Source organism: Apteryx rowi, unplaced genomic scaffold (assembly GCF_003343035.1).
Source record: "Apteryx rowi isolate R43461 unplaced genomic scaffold, aptRow1 scaffold_140, whole genome shotgun sequence".
Taxonomy (NCBI): domain Eukaryota; kingdom Metazoa; phylum Chordata; class Aves; order Apterygiformes; family Apterygidae; genus Apteryx; species Apteryx rowi.
In genome coordinates, this window is record NW_020447642.1 from 1,459,220 (window position 1) to 1,479,554 (window position 20,335).

A 20,335-nucleotide genomic window follows, 5' to 3' on the forward strand; every position below is an offset into this window, starting at 1 on the left:
TGCGCTGCGCCGGGGCGGGACCGGCCCGGACCGGCCCGGACCGGCCCGGACCTGCCTCGCGCTCGGGGGTCTCCTCCCGCGTGGAGGGGCTCGGCGCTGGCGAGCGGCCACAGGCGCGGGGGCCGGCCGCGGGCGGGGGGCGCGCAGCGGCGCGGACAAAGGCGCGCGATCTCGCCCCGTTTGGGGAACCGGCCCTCGAAGGACGCGGGCTGGTAACTCGCACCGGGGCTTCTGACTCTTCTTAAACTTTTACTGCGACTTTGTTTTTCTCTTTTTTCCCCCTTTACTTGTGAACACCGTCTTTTCAGCGTTTACACCCAAAGCGCGAGCTGAGGGTTCGCAAGGTGCGGCTGTCCTTGCGGCTGAGGGGCTCTCCCGGTCGGTGGGAACCTCGGCGCGGCTTTGCCACGCTCCGTTTACGGGGAAGCGGTGAGTTTCTGTCCCGCTGCCGAGCGCCTGTGCGCAGCGGCGGGTGCGCTCGTCCCCCGTGAGGGGCTCCTGGAGCGCCCAGGAGCGGATCTGAAGGAAATACGGGGGGGAAAGTGAACTAGCGCCTGCGGGATCAGTGGCAACCAAGTTATTTATTCGGTGTTCCGAGGTGTAGCTGATATTAAAAGATGTCACGATGGATTTCTTCGGCACTCGTGTTAGCTATATTCGTTTTGTTGGGTATATAGTGAATCACGAAAGAAATTTTCGGTGGTTTTCTAGTCTCCGGTAGTGGGGAAGGTTACTTCTGTCCTCTTGGCTCGTGAGACACTATTTAAGGTGTTTTTGGAACAGATATAGCACTTGACTCTGTAAAGTGCTAAAAAACAAAGAAAAATGAGGATGCTCAATATTTTTTCTTTTTTCAGATTTAGGCCAGAAGTTGTATTAAATGATACTTAAAATAAAATCCTGACCCCACTGAGGTGAGTGGAAGACATCACCTGAAGTGTGTTGTAGTGTGACACTTGCATAGCACGCTTGTTCCCAGCCCTGTAAGAAACTGGAATCGGTGGGATTTGAGAATGGTCAGCCTCTTGCTGGATTGTCCATAAAACACTGTGTTTTATGGGCAAAATTCTACTCGTTAAGCTTCCCCCCCCCCCCAAGAAAAAAAGAAAGTACAATCAGTTAAAGACTTATATTTCATCTATATTTTGTTATAATTAAAGCTCCTAGAATCATCCAGTTGCTTAATTCTAGCTGACTAAAAAGTGTTTTCAGAAGTGTTATTAAATTCCAGGGAGAGAGATATAAGCCTTATCTGATGAACTAGTCATAGGCTCTTTGTTTAAAGTGTGTCTTAACTCCAAAGTTATAAGGTACAATGTTCACCTGTTTTCCATGGGCTCTCCTGATTTACTTGTCCTTGGGACTTCTGGCCAGTATATTGCAAAACTTAGAGAAAATGAAAGAAAATGATTCAGGTGTCTGTTGTTCTGAAATGAGAAAGAATACCTGCAAACAACATCTACCGAAAAGATAGAAAGGATCCAGTCCTGCAATCGTATACCTAAGTTAAAGAATAAAGATATCATGATATACTAAAAAAAATGTAGACTTTCAGGAGGTGAGAGACAGCAGAGTGCACACTGTTAAATATTTTCCTGCTTCTTTAAACAGTAGCTCCCTGAAATAAGGGAGTTTCTTTGTTTTCCTTCCCCCCCCAGCTCTGAAAGATGCATTTTCTTGTTTTATTTATTTTTTTATTATTTTTTTAAGTAGGCTGTTACAGCAAAATGTTTTATCAGTTGAATATACACAATTCATTAAAAATGGGTCTGGTTGCAGAACACTTTCTGGTTTTATGCTGTTGTCTATAAAAATGGGGATCAGCTGGTGGTTTTGGATCAAGTGGTGCACAGCTCATTATTTTAACAATAGTGGCTCAGCTTGGGAGGTTGCCTAGGGAATTGATTTACTGCTTCTGTCCTCTCACCCCTTAAGGCGGGTGTCCCACAATGACTTTGATCAATATCACCAGCGTTCCTAAAGGGAAATAAAATTTTCACCCCATAGAAGCAAAGGAGAGGCCACCCGCTATGAACAGATCCCAGTTTTGCCTGAGTCAATCTGTCATTTAAAACATTGTCAAGAAATACCCATAACAGTAAAACAGTTTCACGATGAGCAGCAAAATACAGGACAAAATTTGTTTTGTGTGCAGTAGTATTTACCTCCAGATTTAGTCCTCTATTCAATATTTAGCTTTCCCCTATTTCCAGAAAGGTTTTACACAGAAGCTGAATATTTTTTGTTGGATCTACAAAGTGATCTTTCTATTAATAAAAAATCTTTTCCTTTAATGAAACTTGAATAAGCATTTGGGGGGCATCATTTGTTTGTTTTTTTGAGATGCCCCCCAAGACCTGATCTAGTTTAACTGATAACTTAGATGGCAAAGCAGTGCCACAACTATAAAGTTCTCCTTACATTTAAGGAAGTCTAGCAGTTAAGAAAAAACAAACAAAAAAACAAAATCCAAATTCTGAAGGCAGAGGTCTGTTTGCAGGTCTTTTAGAAATCTCCTGTATTACCTTGGATAGGACAGATTTTATTGCCAGAGCCTTCAGGGGGAGTAAGACCGCAGTGCATAATTGCCTTGCGGGATTTTGCAGAAGCTTCGCTTATTAGTACTTCAAATTCACTTGAATGTGTTGGAATGAGTGAAGGTGTTTTATACACACAGAGTTATGGTGTTTTCCTCTTGGTACAGTAGGATGCAGAGCGTGTTCTGGGCAATCATCATGGCTATTGCACTGTGGAGGAGTGTTAGAGCCATCAGAAAAGTGCATTTCCCTCAGGCCACAGAGCAGGGCTGAGCAGTGCTGCGAGATGAATTGCTTCGAACCCCTGGGGTTTGAGCTGTGCTAAGGATACATCTGTCTTTGCTTCCAAGTCCAGAAGCAGAAGGTGCTCCCTGTGGAGCACTGCTGGGGCTCACCAACGTTAGTGCAGACTGATCAAATTGCCAGGAGGGTTTTTTCTGTTGTTCTTTTTCTTCCAGCCACTCTAGAGGTCTGAGCTTGCCTTCTGCTTTCCTGACTTAAGAAATATTTTCCTGGTTGTTTGGTGTTATGGAAGCGCTGTCTAGTTGTACCTGAGTAGCTGTAGAGTGATTTAGTGTGTACATTTTGGACACTGAAAGGCAGGATGGGAGATCCAGAAGGTGATAAATAACTCCCACAAAGGGAGTTCTAAGACTCCCACAAAGGCTGTGGGAGTAAGGAGTGTAAGGTGTGTGCAAGAGAGGTGGGCAGAGCTGCTGAGAGGAGGAGGAAGTCACCTGTTGCAGTGCTAGAAAAAGCCAGGCATGCAATGCTGGGAGTGCAGCTCGTGCCCCTCTTGCGGCTCAGGCCCACTGGTGAGCAATGTAAACCTGCTTCAAATGGGTTTGGTCATGTGCACTAAAGCAGTGCATCATTCTCAGCAAAAGGTGTCTGTGCGAGTCTCTTCAACTTGAAATAACCCAAGGTTACTTGCAAGAAATTTCAAGTGGAGACAAGCTGTTATGTGAAGTAGTCCACACTCCATTAGACTTGATTTACTGGGAATGACACAAAGTTCATTTACCCATGCACACCGAGCATGACCAAACGTGTGGCTGAGATGGAGTACCACTGGCTGTGTCAGCTCTAACTGCTCAGATCTAAAATGGGCATTGCTGAGCGTGAACATGTTGCCTGTAGTCTTTATTCTTTGCTTGGGCTCAGTTCTATCTGTGGGTGACTGGCAGATTGATTCACAGCAAACTTGGCAGTGGCCCTCGCAAGAAAAAATGAAGAATAATGTTGTTGAATACCAACTGTATCAGTTGATGACAAATGCAAAGGGTCTTGTTATGGTGTGAAGCATCTGTTCCCTGGGGGACTGCATCTCAGTCAGTAAGTAGCTAAATATCACACAAAACATGTACATGGCGGTGTTGGCATAACCCCCTTCAGGCACCTTATTTTTATCTTTATATTTTATCAAACTGTTTGAGTTGTGCCATGCTGCAGCAGAGCAGCAGCCAGGGTTTCATAAATTATAGCAATAGTTGTAAGTTCAGAAATAGCTGAAGCAGTGTTGCCTGTTTCAAATAGTAGGGTCTCATCATATTAGCAGTGTGTCTGAGAATTACTAACATGTCCAAATTACCAAATATTTAGTCCTCCTGGTGAGAGATGGATGCTCTCAAGCAAGGTCTTGTGTGCTGTTTACCACCTGTCTTTTACAGGGTGTGTTTCTGCTGGCCTGTTGAGGAAGACAGGTTCTTTTTAAAGCTGAAAAAACACCTACAGGATAGAAATATTTATCTTAATTTCTGGAAACAGATGAGGATTCCAAAATAATGATCAGTGAGAACAAGGTAAGGTTATACACCATGTTCATCTCCATGATTTCATGGCTTTAATGCACCATTTTGCTGCTGAGAAAAGATCTGAAAGTCTGTGCCAGGTATTTTCAGAAGCTCTTAAGGGTGTGAGGGTTTTTAACAGCTGTTGAGTGAAATGCTTGCTGTGTTGAATCTCTGCGAGAGATTCACTTGCCTTTTACATTTTACTCTATAAAGAGGCATACAGGGCAAAGCAGTGTTAACCAGTGCTTCAGCTAAAAGCAGTGCTGGGTGTGTTCTTGAATGACCAGAGATCTCTTCCTCTCCTGCTGACGCTTCTGATGGTTCACCCTTGGTTGCCTGCTCAATATCCGTACCACCAGATTTAGTAGTGTGGAATGGCAGCTTTTTTTTGGACATGCATTATAATGTAATAAGAGTTTTGCACAGAATACTTTGCTAATGCAAAATTCTGATTTGCTTTTAGTGGTTTTCTGATGCTGAAAGTGGAAAGATTTCATATAGTTTAGTCATGTTTTCTGAGTGTGGGAAAATCTATAAAAAGAGTGGTAACTGGCAGTTTGTATGGGATGGTGATCTTTCATTGCTCTGCTGCATGTAACGTGTTTCTGGCCTGGTGGGGGGCTAGAATTCTTCTGCCCCTTATGGGGCATTAGAGGCTATAACGGGCTCCACTGATACCAGTTAAAATGCACTGATAGTTTTGGAAAGCCACAGTACCTTCAGAGAATGTAGTTTCCACTGCAGTTATAGTATCTAGTTATCACATGAAAAACTTTCAAGTTTTGTGGTACTGAAATAATTTAGCAGAAGGGTTTTTCTGCCTTCCTGTGAGGTATCAAGAACCAAAAACTCTGAGGAATAGTGTTTGACGTATGGCATCATGGAGGGAAGGAGGAACCATGCTGCACCCAAGTACAGACCTGTCTGTCCTTTGCCAGGGCACTTCTGAAATACTTTTGTGACTGAATCAGTTCTAGTTATGACTACAAGCTCTTGAAGATGCTTTGCACCTAAGAGGAATCCCAGAAAGGGGTGTAAGAAGGCAGGATGGCTGCCTGGCCCCTGGTGCCTGAACTTCACTGGGAATATAGCATCCAGATTAAAAAAAAAAAAAAAAAAGCACTTGTCTGTTGCTTCTCTTTGGCAGATTCTCTCCTCCCAATATCGGAAGTCAAACAAAAACTAGTGACTGTGTCAGCAATAGCAGTCTTCCTTCCAGGAGGATGGGTTTACTATGCTTTTGTGCTTAGGGAAATCCCTTGCATTATTGCCTGTTCAAAGAAAGAGGCCAGAAGGTGATTTCAGGTGCAGTACAGATGCACAAACTATTGGCATGGATGGCTCTTAAAGCTGACAGTTCTGGGCTTGCTTTGCATTCCACCGCCCACTTTGAAGGGAGTGGTGGTGTTTGTCCCATGGAAGAAGTTGGAGAAAATATACAAGGCTACAGAATCTGAAGATGCACTGTAGATGAACAAAAATAGCATTACCAGTTGTGGAGAAGTGAGTTCTCTCTATAGAAAGAACTTCACTGTAGAAAGACTATTGCATTGAACATCTCTGTGGAGTTTGAAAACCTTTGAGTAGCAAAACCAACAAGAGATCTGGATTATCTGGCAACTTTGTGTACGGAGAGCTAGCAAAAGCAACTGAAAGGTATGCAGAGGACTGGAATGCTTTGTAAGGAAATTTCCGTGCACATTTACTCCTATTTATCAATTTCATGTCTGCTGGGACAACTGTTCTGCTGAAAGCAGAGTGTGAGGCAGGTGTCCTCTGAGGCAATGCCTGCTAAGCGATAGAGGCAGCAGCGTGCTGCCATCCTGGAAATAATTCCTTAAATGAGAGGAAAAACAAATTCCATCTAGGCTTCTTGAGGAATGGGTAGCAAATGCTAATTCCCTTTCAGGGTCTGTTGCCATGGGGAGTCAGTTCAAATCCTTTCTAATGCCTTCCTCAGCAGCTACTTGTGCTGACGCATGCTTTTCATGACTTCCCAGAAAGAGCAGAGAAATGACTTGAAACAAAAGTTCCGTCAGCATTGACAGCCATGGGAAGACTGGGCTTTGCTGTTTGTTAGCTGTGGGCAGGACAGATCAGAAAGATGTCCATTATATTGGCCACTACAACTTGACTGGCCTCCTGCCTGCCTTGGGTGGGCTGAATGGGGGGGAGGAGTGGGACCTGGGTAACTTGGGAGCTGAACATCACGAGTGATGCAGTATAGCAGAGCTGTACTTACTCCTCTTCTGAAACCCGAAAGGGCAGCTGATGGAGCAGATTGTGGACTTCAGTCCTCTAGGTTGGTCCAGATTAGATGCTATTAGGGTTAGGCTGACTCTCTCCTATCGGCACGTGCAATATCTGGGAGGCATGCACCTTGAGGTGCATGGGAGCAGCCACAGCTGGCTGCTTTTTGCATCCATGGCACTGGCTCTGTGCAGTCAGGTGCCGTTTCCCGAGTACCCCGAGAGAGCGCTGGGACTGAGACAAGGGATTGAGCTAGTAAGGGGATGATGAAGAGCTGTGGTCTGATGTGGTAATACCGATGGCAGAAGGCAACAAGTGATGATAATAATGATGATACTTTGGTTTGCTGATTGCTAATTGCTGCAAAATTAACAAAGATTTGGATACAGCTCTTTGAAACACTAATACTTAAGAAAGCAAATTGGCATCAGAATCTGTCTTCATCTTGCAAAAATGTGTTTAATGCTTTGATGGAGAAATAACCAAAACACCATTAAAAAAAAAAAAAATCTCTGCATTATCAGGTAACTTCACATGCCTAAACAGTATGCAAGTGCAGCATCTGTATGTAAGATCTGTATCCTAAACCCATACTCTCTTGTGACCTTTTCCCCTTGGATAGACAACTTTGACTTCCAACAGTTTCTGATTGGTCCCAGTGAAATCCACAGGAAGCTTTTCTTTTCTACTACGCTGGCTTAAGCAGCTTGGACACCTCTGCTGCCAGCATTGTTGTGCCAGCACAGCTGTTTTGGTGGCCTCATAGCAAATTAGATTAGGGAACTGATCTGGCAGAAAAATAACCAAAACAAAAATCTCTTATTTTATTAATCCCAATCAATTCCTAGAGGAATAAGAGAAGGATCAGATACTAGATATTTTTACCTTCTATTACCAAATATTAGCAATATTTTCTTCTGCTGGTGCTATTTATAGATAAATACTTGCTGTTGAAAAATGTGTGCAACTTTGTTGGTATTTTTTCACTTTTTTGTTTGTACCACAAGATACTTTAAATTCTAGGAAGTATACATATATTTGTAAAATAGTTTATATCTATATCTATTTTTTAATTACAAGAGCAATGCCAATTTGTGGGCAAAATTCTTTTCATATCAGCACTATGAATCTCTTTTCTGATGTGGTAATAGATACCTTGCACTTGTTCTATAGGTGTCACTTTAGCAATGTTTACAGAAGTTACTTTGATTAATGTAGATATTTATTGCTGATTAAAGTGGAGGTTTGCACAGATGATGTGTGGAACCCTTAAAGTCTGGGTTTTTATGGCATTTAAATCTAAATCTGCATGAATTGAGACCAGATTAAAAGCTGAGCAATATTGTAGTGACTGTTAGTGGCTTAGTGAAATGAGAAAGAAGCCCAAGCTTGGGGGTGTCTCATGAAAAATTGTCATGTTAGGATTTTTTTTTTCTTTGGGGGATTTTGTTTTTCTGGTCTAACTGTGACTAACCTTTTCATTTGATAGTTGCTTTGTTTTGCAGATACTGTTTAAAAAAAAAAAAATACAGCCTCTGGCATGCAGCAGTTGGTCTCTGTGTGAAAGCTTGAAGGTTGTTCCACCAGAGGATTTGTTGATACTTTCTTTAGTTAGTAAAAAGATGGACTGAAAATGGGAGATTTTTTTGTGTGTGTATGTTTCACTGTTAAGCCTGGGAAGACATTCATGTCCATGGCTGCTGATAAACGAATGCAGGAGGAGTCCTACAGCATATAAACTTTCCTGGTTGTATGTTGTAGCCTAGGCAGAAGTGCAAATGACTTTGCTCCCTCTTTTCAATATCTGTCATTTCATAATATGATTGTAACAAAGGGCTGAATCTCTGGACTGTTGCTCTAATAATGTATATAATATATGTAGATATGTTGTGAAGCTCAATTGTTTAGTTTTTGAATACCACTTTGAAATTTGCCAATAAAAGTGCAAAGTATTTCTACTCTGATTTGGTGGCTCCCCTCCCACCCTCCCTGGCCTGCTTGCAATAACTGGAAGCTAACTGGGTGCATGTGATGTGGTTAGCAGAGATTCTGGGTGCCCCTGCCACAATCACAGCTGCCAGATTAAAGATCAGTGTTTCTCTCTGGACAGAATATTCCTGCTGCTTAGTGCCAGACAGATGGTCTTTTCCACCTCCCATACAGATGTCTGTAATGCTGGTAAGAGTGCTCTCTGGCCATATCTGGAATGAATACAGTGTTATTTCCAGTCACACACTTAGTGCGTCCTTTGCTTGACTCTGCATAGCTCTTCGCATCTCTAACCTATTCCTCTCTCTCTCTTTTTTTTTTTTGTTTCCTCTCCATTATACCTTCTGTTTTTATTTATGCCACTTGTGGCTTCCAGTATATCTTTGAACTATTTTCTTTGTAAAATTTGCCAGTAACAGATACTTGAAACAGCAGCAAGCTTCCAAAAATACGGATTCCTCTGAATATTCAGCATTTTCTAGTCTTCATCTTCTGGGGAAGAAAGAATTGCCAGTCATATGAAGTTTTCTAATTTTGGCAGAACTTCTTGCAATTTTTTTTAACCATATAGCATTTTGCGCTAAGGAGATTTTTTTATTTTATTTATTTATTTATTTGGAAAGTACGATTCACAAAAATAAATATGTTCACTGAGTGGGTACTGGGACAATGAGCTTTGAAACTGGAGCTGTGGTTTTGGCAGAGGGAGGTAGTGGTGAGCTACAGTATCTGTCCTGATAGTAGGAGCCATTCATACTATCTGATCGACTTCACAATGTTATCTATAGAAGTGCTTCAGAAACAAGGAGGGGAGAGGGCAACTCAGGAAAAATGAGATTAGCAATCTCTCCACTCTGTCTACTGCTCACTTAACTGCCAATTAATCTGTTTTAAGAATTCTCCAGAGAGCTAGGCACAGGCTTCGAACAGAGTCTCCCTCTGGTGCTAAATGGACATGTGCTTAATACCCCCTTCACATTAGGGACCTGAACAGTGTCCAGGTTAAATATTGCAGCTAAATATTTAGATTATGCTACTACTTTCTGAAATAGTTTTTGCTGACCATAACAGTCAGCCTGAGTTGAGAAAATGTTTCGCTCCAGTGGTCTGCTCTCCCTCCAGCTGCTGGTATAATAGTGCATTGTGATTCCCTAGAATGAATTCCTGTTTCTCTGCACCACTCACTAAAACATGTTTCTTTGTGTGAGAGGAGAAATCGCAGAATACTGTGGAACCAGGGAAGAGTTAGGTGTTACGTTCTTGGTGTTAAGCCTATTGTAATAAGAGGCATCTATCACAACCTAGACGGAGCATATGCATCTTCTGTTAAATTCAAAAATGTGTGTGTATATATATATTTAGCTTTGCAACTTTTGAAATCAAATAACTTCATAAAACATGCATATAGCAAAATTCTCCTTGTGAAGAATTTAGCTACTATGTTGGCAACAAACAAAAATGATTTTTTCTCATTCACATATGTATCTACATACATGTGCATGTATGTTTGTGTATGCATAACAGAATAACTTTTTGTATAGATGAGACAGGTCCCATTGAACTTTGAGCAAAATCAGTTTACTTCCAATAATAACACTTTTGTAAAGTACAGTTTAGCACTTATCATAGCTAATGTTGTCCTCTTTGGAAGGACTTCTCTTATGGAGCACAGTATTCAAAATGCTAGCATAACCCAGCTGACGTATTTAATGGAAATTAAAAGCTAAAATAGAAGCAGCTCTTTTGAGCTCCCGTATTTCTACAGACCACATAATAGACTCTGTTACTTAACTTGGGTGCTAATACTTTGTATATAAATCTAACGTAGATGGATTCTTGCCATGCTGCAGTAGCATCTCTGCAGTGACGTGGTGAGGTGACAGTCGCTTTACCTCTTGGACTGAATAGCTTTATGCTGGGCTCAGACTCGAACCTGCAGGAATTCTGCTTGCCATGGGAGGGTGGCACCCCTCGGCTGAACACCCTGCACAGCAGATGAGTTAGCATTGCTTTCAACTCTGCTTCTGAAGGTTGCATCATCAGTAACTACAGAAACAGTTGTGAACTTACACTTGCATCTGTTAGGATTTAGGTAGCTTTTTGCCAGAATGGTAATACAATCCTTTTCTATTTGAACATAATTGTTTACTGGCTTTTTCTACTCAAATAGCTTATTCTATTTGTATAAAAGAAGCTATACAAGTATTACCACTCATTCTGATCTATGGCATCAACAGGAGAGAAGTTGTTGTACTTTTTCTGCTATATCAGTGTTGAAATGGTACATGTTTGTGTACAGTTAAGCTGTTAAGTGTGTGTTCTTTCAAAATGGTTTTGGTCCCAAAGTTTGTTCTTTGTGCAATACAGTAGAGCCTGATCCTGACTGGGCTGTCTTAAAGCTTGAAAGTAAGTAACTTTGAGGATCATCCAAATAACTGCTGGTGTTTCTCATGGAGGCTTTCTTACAGAATATTTGTGTCAGCTGATGTAGCCACTTCAGGATTCTGCCTTCATCTCTGCGGTGCCAGGGAGAACCTTTGTTCTAAGAGCAACCACTAGTGTGGGAGAACCCTTTGTGCTAAGAACAAGAGAGTATTGTATCAGCATGGGCCGTGAAAGGGGATGGGGGTGAAGAGTTTCTTTCAGAGGAACTACTTATATCAATAGCAATGTTTTCCCCATGAATCCCCCCATGACTTGAATTCTGTGTGGGAGCTGGGCAGGAGATAAGGAGTTTTTTCTTCCACGTAAATTCTTAGTGATGAATATTTGATACAATTTTCTCAATTAAAACATAGTGCTATTTGTATTTTTTTTCTAGCCTGATGTGATAAGACTATCAGTAGGCTAGACCAAGGTGGTAGGTATTTTCAAAGTTTAGGAATAATTCTAACAGCTTGTGCCTTACTAATTAACGCTAGAAGAGTGGTCTTTGTTCTGGCAAGCAATAATAAAAGCTCATGGCTGGCAAGGGCAAAAGTCCAAGAAATGTAGATGATGAAATCTGGCAGGGGTAATGGGTAATTACTGCTTAGTGTTCCAAATGTTAGTAAAATATGCCTTTTTTATAAACAATACATCTGCCATACCCAAAGCACCCACTGTAGTGGAGATTGTGGTGGCTTTAAGATGGAGCAAAACAAAGAAACTTTATCAGTTCATGCCTATAATAGATCATTCAGACCATCTCTCTTCCCTATAGAAGCAACAGAAGGAGAGAAATCTCACATTTGCAATAGAACAGCCTCCTCACAAAATCTGTAAGGGGAACACCTTAGAAATCAGATTAACACTTGCTTATCAGTCCTCTAATTGTTGCACTGATAATCTAGAAACATCACTTTGCACTTTTTTACCTAGCTGTTGGCTTCAGCCACATCCTGGTTGCTTCTCCTTCAGGAGAAAACACTGTCACATGCTGCCTGAAATGCTACCTGGCTGGGATGTTCCTGAGTAGCTGAGCTAGTCCAGCAGCTTGCTGGGGAGGAAAGGGAGAAGTCTAGAGGTCTGCTCCCTTCTCTCTTCCAGGTCACAGGATATGACCCCTTCAGTGCTGATATTCTCGGACCTTCTCTGAGCTAATTCAGCTTGTCAGCCCTCTAGAAATGGCCTGCTTTTTCCTGGATTAGTGAGTTGTAAATCAGCTGAGAAGTGCGTGGTGACTGACAGAGGTGACAGGCTGGTGGGTTTGGCCATCATGTGGAATGGCGCTCCCAGGTAGAGATGGGGCTGGGGTCATTCCCAAGGATGCCAGAAACAGCTTGTAATTCTGGGCTCGTCAAGATCAGCCATCTTGCCTTCAATGCTGAAGGAGAACTCATCACACTGAATGGGGAATGAGCTCACACAGGTAGTTCTAACAGCCAAAAAGGCATTTTCCTGGCAGGAGAAAAGTCTAGATTCTTCTCTTTCCTTATAGCTGAGTATGGTGGTTGGGTGTAAGGAAAAGATTGCATTTTAATTGAAAGAAGGCCTGAGGGGTGCTATAGCCTTGAAGGAAAAGGGAGATGATGTGTGGGCCTAGTGCAGCAGGTCTCCTACTGAGGAGTCTCTCCTTAAAGGAGATAAATGGTGTGCTTAAACCAGTGCACTGCACCCTGAGGGAATCTGGCTTCAGGTGTGTGATACAAAAGGAAGTTGTGGGCTACTGTTTCCATCACTTGTTAAGAGACAGTATCCTCCCTGCATCTGACCACAAATCAATGTGGTGGAGGCAGCCTTGAATTCAGTGTAAGAACTCTCCTGCGGTTGGCTCTAGATTATAAGACTCTTCTGACAGGAAGAAACAAATTGAAGTTTCAAACCTGGGAGAGACTTCAGAGGGTAAAGAGATTAAATAGGTTAAAAAAAAAAAAACAAACAAAGCCTAGGCAGGTTGCTCAATGAAGAAATAGAGAAGCATGTTCCTTCGTGCACAAGCAGCTGTTCTCTCTGCTGCTTTTTTCCCCTTCCCTGAAATCCTGTGCGGTTTCCTTCCTTTTATCCCTGTGAAGTTCTTCAGGACTAGTTCCAGTAATGTGTGCACACCTTTCCATCTTGTCTCCGGGAATGGAACCTTGCCAGAATGCTTAGCACTTCCCACATAGAAGCAAACACAAATCCAAAGCCTTTGACACTTGCTGAGTTTGTAGCTATGGAGAAGCTCCCTGCTTGCCCTGGCTGTTTGTACCCCGTTATTCCCTGGAGCTGCTGAGAGGTGTTCCCAAATAGCTGAGACCCCTTCAGGGGAGCACAGAGGGAGGGATTTCCTGTCTCCCGCCAAGGCTCTCACAGGCCATTTGATTTTACCCATTGACTTTTCTGTTATAGACGTACACCTGTGTCCGGGGAGTGGGAGGAGACCATAATATTTTGACTGTATTCTTCTGAGGCTTTACACAGCCTCATCAGTGCGATGACTTCAGAGGCGCGCGCTAGATGAAAAGAACAAACTTCACAGGTGGCTCATGGAATCACAAGACTCCCTTTTAAATAAAGGAAGAAGACAATTTCTCATTTCTGGACTCCTCACCAAAAAGCTATCTTTCAGCAGAGTGGAAGGTATTTGACCTTGTGGTGTTACATTGTAATGCCTGCCTGGAGAATTTTATAGTCCTTCAGGAAGAGATGCAAAGTGTAACATGCAGGGTGGGGTTTTTTTGTCTGTTTGTTTTGAAATCACTCAAGCCAAATATCTGCTTTCTTCGGCAGACCTGCAGTCTTGGCGTTTAAAGTATGCTGTGGTGTTCTGTTTGGGGGCTTCTGCCACATGGCACCCTGGCAGCAGGTTTAAGAGATTTGAACAGGAACCGGGCAGTGTCCTTACAGCCAGCCTGTGGCTTGCTTTGATGAAGACAGCAAGCAAGGAGGAGGGAGCTGTTTGTGGGAAGTGTGGGCAAGAAGGCAGCTGGGTTATGATCAGAGTGAAGGTGGGAGGGAGATACAGTGGGAGATCAAAGCAGGCTTGCAACAGGAAGGGGTATCTTGAATGTTAAAATAAGCTTGAACTTCACAAAACAGAAAAGGGAGAAGGAGGAGACAGTGAAAGGATTTGTGTCAGAACGCTAGACCAAGGAGTTCACGTTTTTTTTTGTATTTCCAGTAGCTAATATCAAAGAAGTATGAAATGCTGGTTTGCTTAGCCTTAACCATGACTGTACACAATAAGCCCTGCTGGGATGGGATGCATTTTTGCAAGGTCCAGCTTGCAAAACAAAAGGCTGAAATTCTTTGAATGGGAATTCAATGAAACGGCTCAAACAAATACAGCCTTGTCTTGAGATATAACCATCAGCTTATTAATGAGTTAACTTACACTGTTTAGGTCTCTGAAAATAATTGTTCCAATTGTTTCCATTGTCCTGGGTTGTGGCAGTGGAACAGTGGGTAACTCATGATGGAAATGCTCCCGAGCACTGAAGGGGTGATTGTGTGGCACCTCATTGTTCGTGACTGGCTTCAGCTACTCACATTCCCCTCATTTGGCTGGTCTTTGTTTTACATTGGCTTGCTGTGCTTTTCCATTTTGACTGGTTTATAAATATTATTGGCCTGATCCAAGAAAAGTTGGCGGTCAGAGGACTTGGCCTAACAGAGCTCTGGGGCCTGCGTCCGAAAAGACTGCGCTCTATTCTGAGCACTTACTGATAGTGGCATCTGTGGCAAATTATCCATGAATATTCTGATGGGCTTGTTCCTGATGCTGCTAGCACTGGAGGCGAAACTCATACTGTGATGGTACTGGGAGCCTCGGTCCTGGCCGGGGTATTGATCTTCTGTCGAGTCTTGCACAACTTGCCCAAGAGCAAGAGAGAGCCTGAACGAGGATCATGCCTGGGAGCAGCAATGGGGACTTCTGTGGGCACCTGAGAAACACGCTTGGTTCAGAAGGCCATCGAGGGGGAGTGTTCAGGCTCCCCATTGCTCTCGTGGCACTGTGTTGGGGTGCCCTCACCTGACTGAATTTACTAATAAGGGCATTGCTCACATTCTTTCTGTTTGGCCCTATTGGAGATTAGTTGTGCTGTCCCTTTGCGCTTGTTTTGCACAGACTTAGACCTCCTGGTGTCCCTTGTCAGAGAGGTCTTGTAGGCTATCTCATTTTTTGACATGTTTGCTTTTTCCTTAGTGATTTGGATGATGGATCTTATCTGTCTTCTGGCAGCATCTGAAGTGTTCATTCACTCTGTGCCTGTGCCATTAAGTTCTTTTTAGTGCTACTACAGATGGCTTTTATCCTTGCAGCTTTGTTTCTTGGGTTAATTTGTGGGGAAGGAGGGCCTCTTTGATCTGGCTGGCTGCTGGAGGTGGTGCATGTAATGAGTAACCAGCAGATGACAAACTTCATATTTTTTGAGTGCAAAGAAACAGTGCAACACTTCGGTAGAGCTTCAAAACTTGGATTAAAAAACATGCACAGTAAATGTTTGGGGAATGTAGCGGGGGGGGGAGAAAAGATGGTAAAGCAATTTGACAACTTATCCTGTACGTTAGCATGGTGTAGAATTGGTGAGTGGAGTTCTGAGATGGGAACGCTTTTTCCCTGTGCGAAATTGGGGTCTCTGGGGGCTGAAGGAGACTAATTTCATGTGGCTGTTGTAACCAGCCTCCCCAAAGGTGCTGCTCATAAACGGCCTGTGCTGGTGAGAGCTCATCTGTAGCTGCAATGAGTGGTGTGTGCTAGGGGCAGGTGTGTGCCGGCTCTGCAGGAGGAGGCGGGGTAGTGCTCGAGGCACTGTGCGCACATAGCGCTATCCTGTGGTCTTGAAATTGGGTGGTTGTTGCCCTTGATTCACCAGGAGTGTGTGTGCTTGGGTTGTTTGTTTGTTTTCTTAACTGGGGAGAATTTACGTTGTTTTTGTATTGTTTTGTGGTGTTGGTGTTTGCAGTTTATTTTTATGCTGTCCCATATTTAATAAACAAATAGGTTACATTGATCATCTCTCCGTGGTCTCACAGTAGCCTGTGGGGCTGTGGATGTTGATTACAACAAGAAGTTCCCCTGCCTGGTGCAGGGACCAGGGAGTACGGGGAGCTCACCTAAGTACCTTTAAACTTGCTAGTTTAAAGCGATGCTGACAGTCTTTGTGGAGCTCGTTGCAAGTGGTCTACCTGCACCCCTCAGCTGCCTGTGTGTCCTTGGAGATGGGCGTGCTCGGGGAGTGGAAGGCCGCATTTGTTGTAATATTTTGTATGGAGCTAATGCGCTATTTTGCATAAAGGACTCAAATACTCTTTTGCAACAGTGCCTGCAGCAGTTGTGCACCTCTTGCAAATTAAGTAATCTTTTAATTATCCACACTCTGCTTCATTTTGCAGGGTAGTTTGATGCTGAGCACGAAGTCTTCCTACAATGAGTTACTGGAGTCTGGATAAGAAAAGTTGTCTGCAGTACTGCAGGCACTTTTTAGTGGACAACGGCGCGTTTCACGGTAAGCTGCGCGTTACCTTCTCGCGTTTCCCGCCGCTGTGCCGGACGCCACCGGCCTGCGGGAGTCGCACCTGCCTCGCCGCTCGCGGGCTCGCTCTCGGGTCGGCCGGTTCCTAAAAAAAAAAGCGCGGCCGCGAAAACGGGTTTATCCGCGGGCCCTCCGCGCCCGGGGCGCCAGGGGGCGCTGTGGCACCGCGCGGCGCGGCCGTTGGGCGGGAAGCGGGCGGCCGTTGGGGCGCGCGGCGCGGCCGTTGGGCGGGAAGCGGCGGGCGCGCGGCGCGGCCGTTGGGGCGCGCTGCTCCCCCCCCTCCCCCACCGCCCAGGCAGCCCCAGTCCTGAGGGGGGGCCGCGGCGGCCGTTGGGGCAAACGCCCGCGTCGCGGCGGACCCTGCTTAGCCCCCTGCCCGTCGTGCCTGCTCCTGCCCTCACAGATGACGCAGCGGTGGCTTGATCGAACCCAGAGCAAAGCCGGGAAAATATGCCGAAGGCATTTTGGTGTAAAATACTTTCTTTTCCAGGACCTCTCTTTATATTCTTAAACTTGCTGTATCTATTAACAGGAGAGCGTACCTCACCCACACACGTTTCTCTTTGCAGGGTGGCTTTAGGCCCCTCTGTGCTGGTGAAAGCTGCCAGGATCAGGGAGTCTCGCCTTGTGCCTGGCAGAGCCCCTGCAGGTGGTAATGCGCAGGGCTAGCTCTCTTACTCCCAGAATTATTTTTCTAATGCTGTTTCCTTAAGGCCCAGACCTTGTATTCCTTAATCCCTTTGAAGTCAGTGATTAGAAACTCACCTTAGGGCAGAGTTGTGGTGCTCTTAATAACAGCAGGATAGAATGCCTATAAATTAAAGATTGTTTTGGAAACAGATGAGTATTTCAATGTTTTTTTAGGAAGCTAGAGAAGTTTGCAGCTCACATGCTTTGATCACTGTAGTTATGTCAGCACTGGCGAAGCTGATGGTGTAGTGAGAGGATAAATCATTTGTCAACTTGTGCATCTTCCCAACAAAACCCTGTTCAGAGATGACCTGTTTCTCCCTGTGTTGTGTGTGGGGGGGTTCTTTTTGTTATTGTTGTTTGCTTGATCCTTCTCCCTCGGCACTACTGGTTCTGGTTGGGACACTAGAAGAATACTAATAGCTTTCTGGTCTGTCTCTGACAGCTGCATTGTCGTGCGCCTTCACCTGTGTGTTACACTTGCGGCAGGCATTACTGGGAAGGCTTGCTCAGTTTTAATGAAGGCATTTCCTGGAATAATCACAGCAGAGCTAGGAAGGTGTAACTTTGTGTGAGCCTGGCTTTACCTCGACTAATGAATCAGCACTACGGTACAGTTGTGGAGAGCTGTAATAATAAAATAAATAACTGGATTGTAGAGGCATCAAACATAGCTGTTTTCTGTTTACCTTAAATTTTTATGTGAAGAATCTAGTCAGTTATGTATATCATGCCATTAGTCACCATCTTAGATTAATCTACACTGTATTAAAATATCCATCAGTTGATTTCAGTTAGGGTGTATGTGATTGTTTTCTGAAGAGTACGCTCTAGGCAGTAATACCAGATACTGTGTTGAATAGTAAGGGCACGTTTACTGCTGCAAAAATTTAGTGAAGGTTGTAATCCCTACTGCATGAAAGCTTGCAATTTAAGTAGCAAATACAACTGGAATATAGAAGGTAAAACTTAGCCCTGACTGAGCAACACAGGAATTACAGGGTTTCAGTGAAAAAGTGACTGAAATTGGGGGGTGGATTTCACAAATCTGTTGTCTCCAGACAGCTGTTCTGCTTCTCAAGTTAAATAGCAGCTGGTTCTTTCTCCCCAGCAATTGATTCAATACAGCTGGGCTGCTGTGTGGGTGAAAGGCTTTCTCTTTCACAGGGCTGGAGGAGAGGGATGAGGGTGATGTAAAGCAGTCCATCAGCAGTGGTTGCATCCACTGTGTTCTAGGTCAGTCTAGGCTGACTTCTTTAGTACTGGTGAGCATTTCAACAGCAGCATGGATAGAAAAGCAGAAAATAGAGGCTTGCTGCCCCATGGTCAAGAGGAGCTCTGCCTATGAGCAGAGGCAAACTGAGGAGGAGGAGGAAGGCATTCACTACCACAGGGATTTATCAGGCCACTCATGAGGTCCCACTGATTTCAGTGAGATCACTTGCTTCCTGAGTTATCTGATTTTTGTGGAAGGAGAGAGTTGTGTCCCAGGTGACTTCATCCAGGTCCCCCTTGACTGAGTCTGAACATTCTCGCAGTATTTTGATAAATGCCTGTCTATGGCGGTTCTGTCCAGGCAATGATCTGCTCCCTAACATGAGTGTGTAACTGGAGCAGTTATGTTTTGGATGTTTATTTGCAGTCTTGCTATTCCAGATTAAGGGAGAGAAGAGTCTGGTCCATCCCCTGTGTCTGAAGGTGGTATTTTGTAGTACAGCAGGAAAATATCTTTGTTGCTGATAGACAGAACATTGGATAATTGTCCATTAGCATGAAGTCCAGTAATCTGTGAGTAACTATTTAAAGGATCAGTCTGCAAAGTGATAATCAGTTAGAGTACAAAACATAATTAGCAGAAATCCTAAACCTGAAAGATTTTGTGGCCTAATTTGTCTTTCATTCACAACTAGAGAGGATTAATCCCTTTGTGCCTGTCCCCCCCCCCCCCCAAATCCTTCTGGCCTTCTGTCTCCTCAGCCTAAGCAAGACACTGCAGTTAGTTGCTTTCCCTCTGTTTCCCTATAGAGAGGAAGCTAAAGTCCCTGTTGAACAGTAACAAAAACAGGTGGCAGTTCCCATCACCAGGATGTGAGAAGACGTGTGCATGTTCCCAGGAGTTAGCATGTTGCTCCTGAAACTTCTGAGAGAAGTTGTTTTACCATGAGACTGAGCTGATATAGATAAAAGGGATGGTGGAGCTTTTTAAGGGTTAGCTTTTTGTTGATATACCTTTTGGAGCCTTTTGTTCCTGTAGCTCCAGACGAATGGCAGTGGTGATGCACTGCACAGGTGGGATAAGTGGGAATGAGTGGGCTGGGCGTTTGTCCCCTTTTGACCTGTTCTCCTCACCTCTGTCCAGAGACCAAATGGGACTGAACAGTGAACTTTGGGCTTTACATGGCTAAGTGAATACTGAGCAACCGAACAGGGACTTACCTGTGTCTGAGGCCCTACTTGCCCTGGCAGGTGTAAGGAAACTCTACTTGTTTAAAATCTGAAAAAATGCATCTGATGTATTTTCTTTATTAGACCTCTTGACTTGGCTTCTAGTGGAGTAATTCTGACTGTGCCACTGGGAAACTAGGAAAGAAAATCTAAAGTGAACCCTACTTGGGAAAGGGCTTGTTAGCAGGGAGGGTACTGTGATCCAGCCCCATGTGATTTGCCAACATTTCAGCATTTGGATTGTATGTGTCCAGCTCTACTGTCTATTAATTCTAGTTTAATCTGCTGATTAGCTTATTTTTCTGTTATTTATGAATGCTAATATTCTGTTATCACCTAAAAAGAAAGAAGACACAACATGTTTAATAAATAGCTGATTTTGTCTCGGCAGTTCTGAAAGTTGGTTTTCATACATATCACGTTAGTGTTGGTTACTTATGCCAGTTATGTTCCCCTTTGGACTTCTCTCAGAAATATCAACCTTTTGTCTAGCTGCATTTCCATAATTGTAATTAATTCTCTCTTTTAGTTTCCAATTTTATCTTTTGGCCTCTGTCCCTCTTTCCTTTTAGACGTCGGTGTCAATAGGGACTTGACCACTATTGGTAGGATGTCATATTAATTCAGTCTTGCTCGTATTTTCTAAATTGTACTCTTTCATTCAGAGCAATGGACTAATTCAATTGTATAGGGC

The 20,335-nt window shown here is 43.8% G+C and overlaps 1 protein-coding gene across 1 annotated transcript in view; it reads left to right on the plus strand.

Moving 5' to 3' along the window:
• Positions 1-20,335, plus strand: part of PLCH1 (phospholipase C eta 1) — a 97,024-nt gene that overhangs the window by 2,988 nt on the left and 73,701 nt on the right. The window contains exon 3 of the mRNA XM_026057790.1: positions 16,367-16,479. Within this exon, the coding sequence (XP_025913575.1) occupies positions 16,401-16,479 (79 nt within the window). The 5' untranslated portion in view covers positions 16,367-16,400. The remainder of the gene's footprint in view (positions 1-16,366; positions 16,480-20,335) is intronic.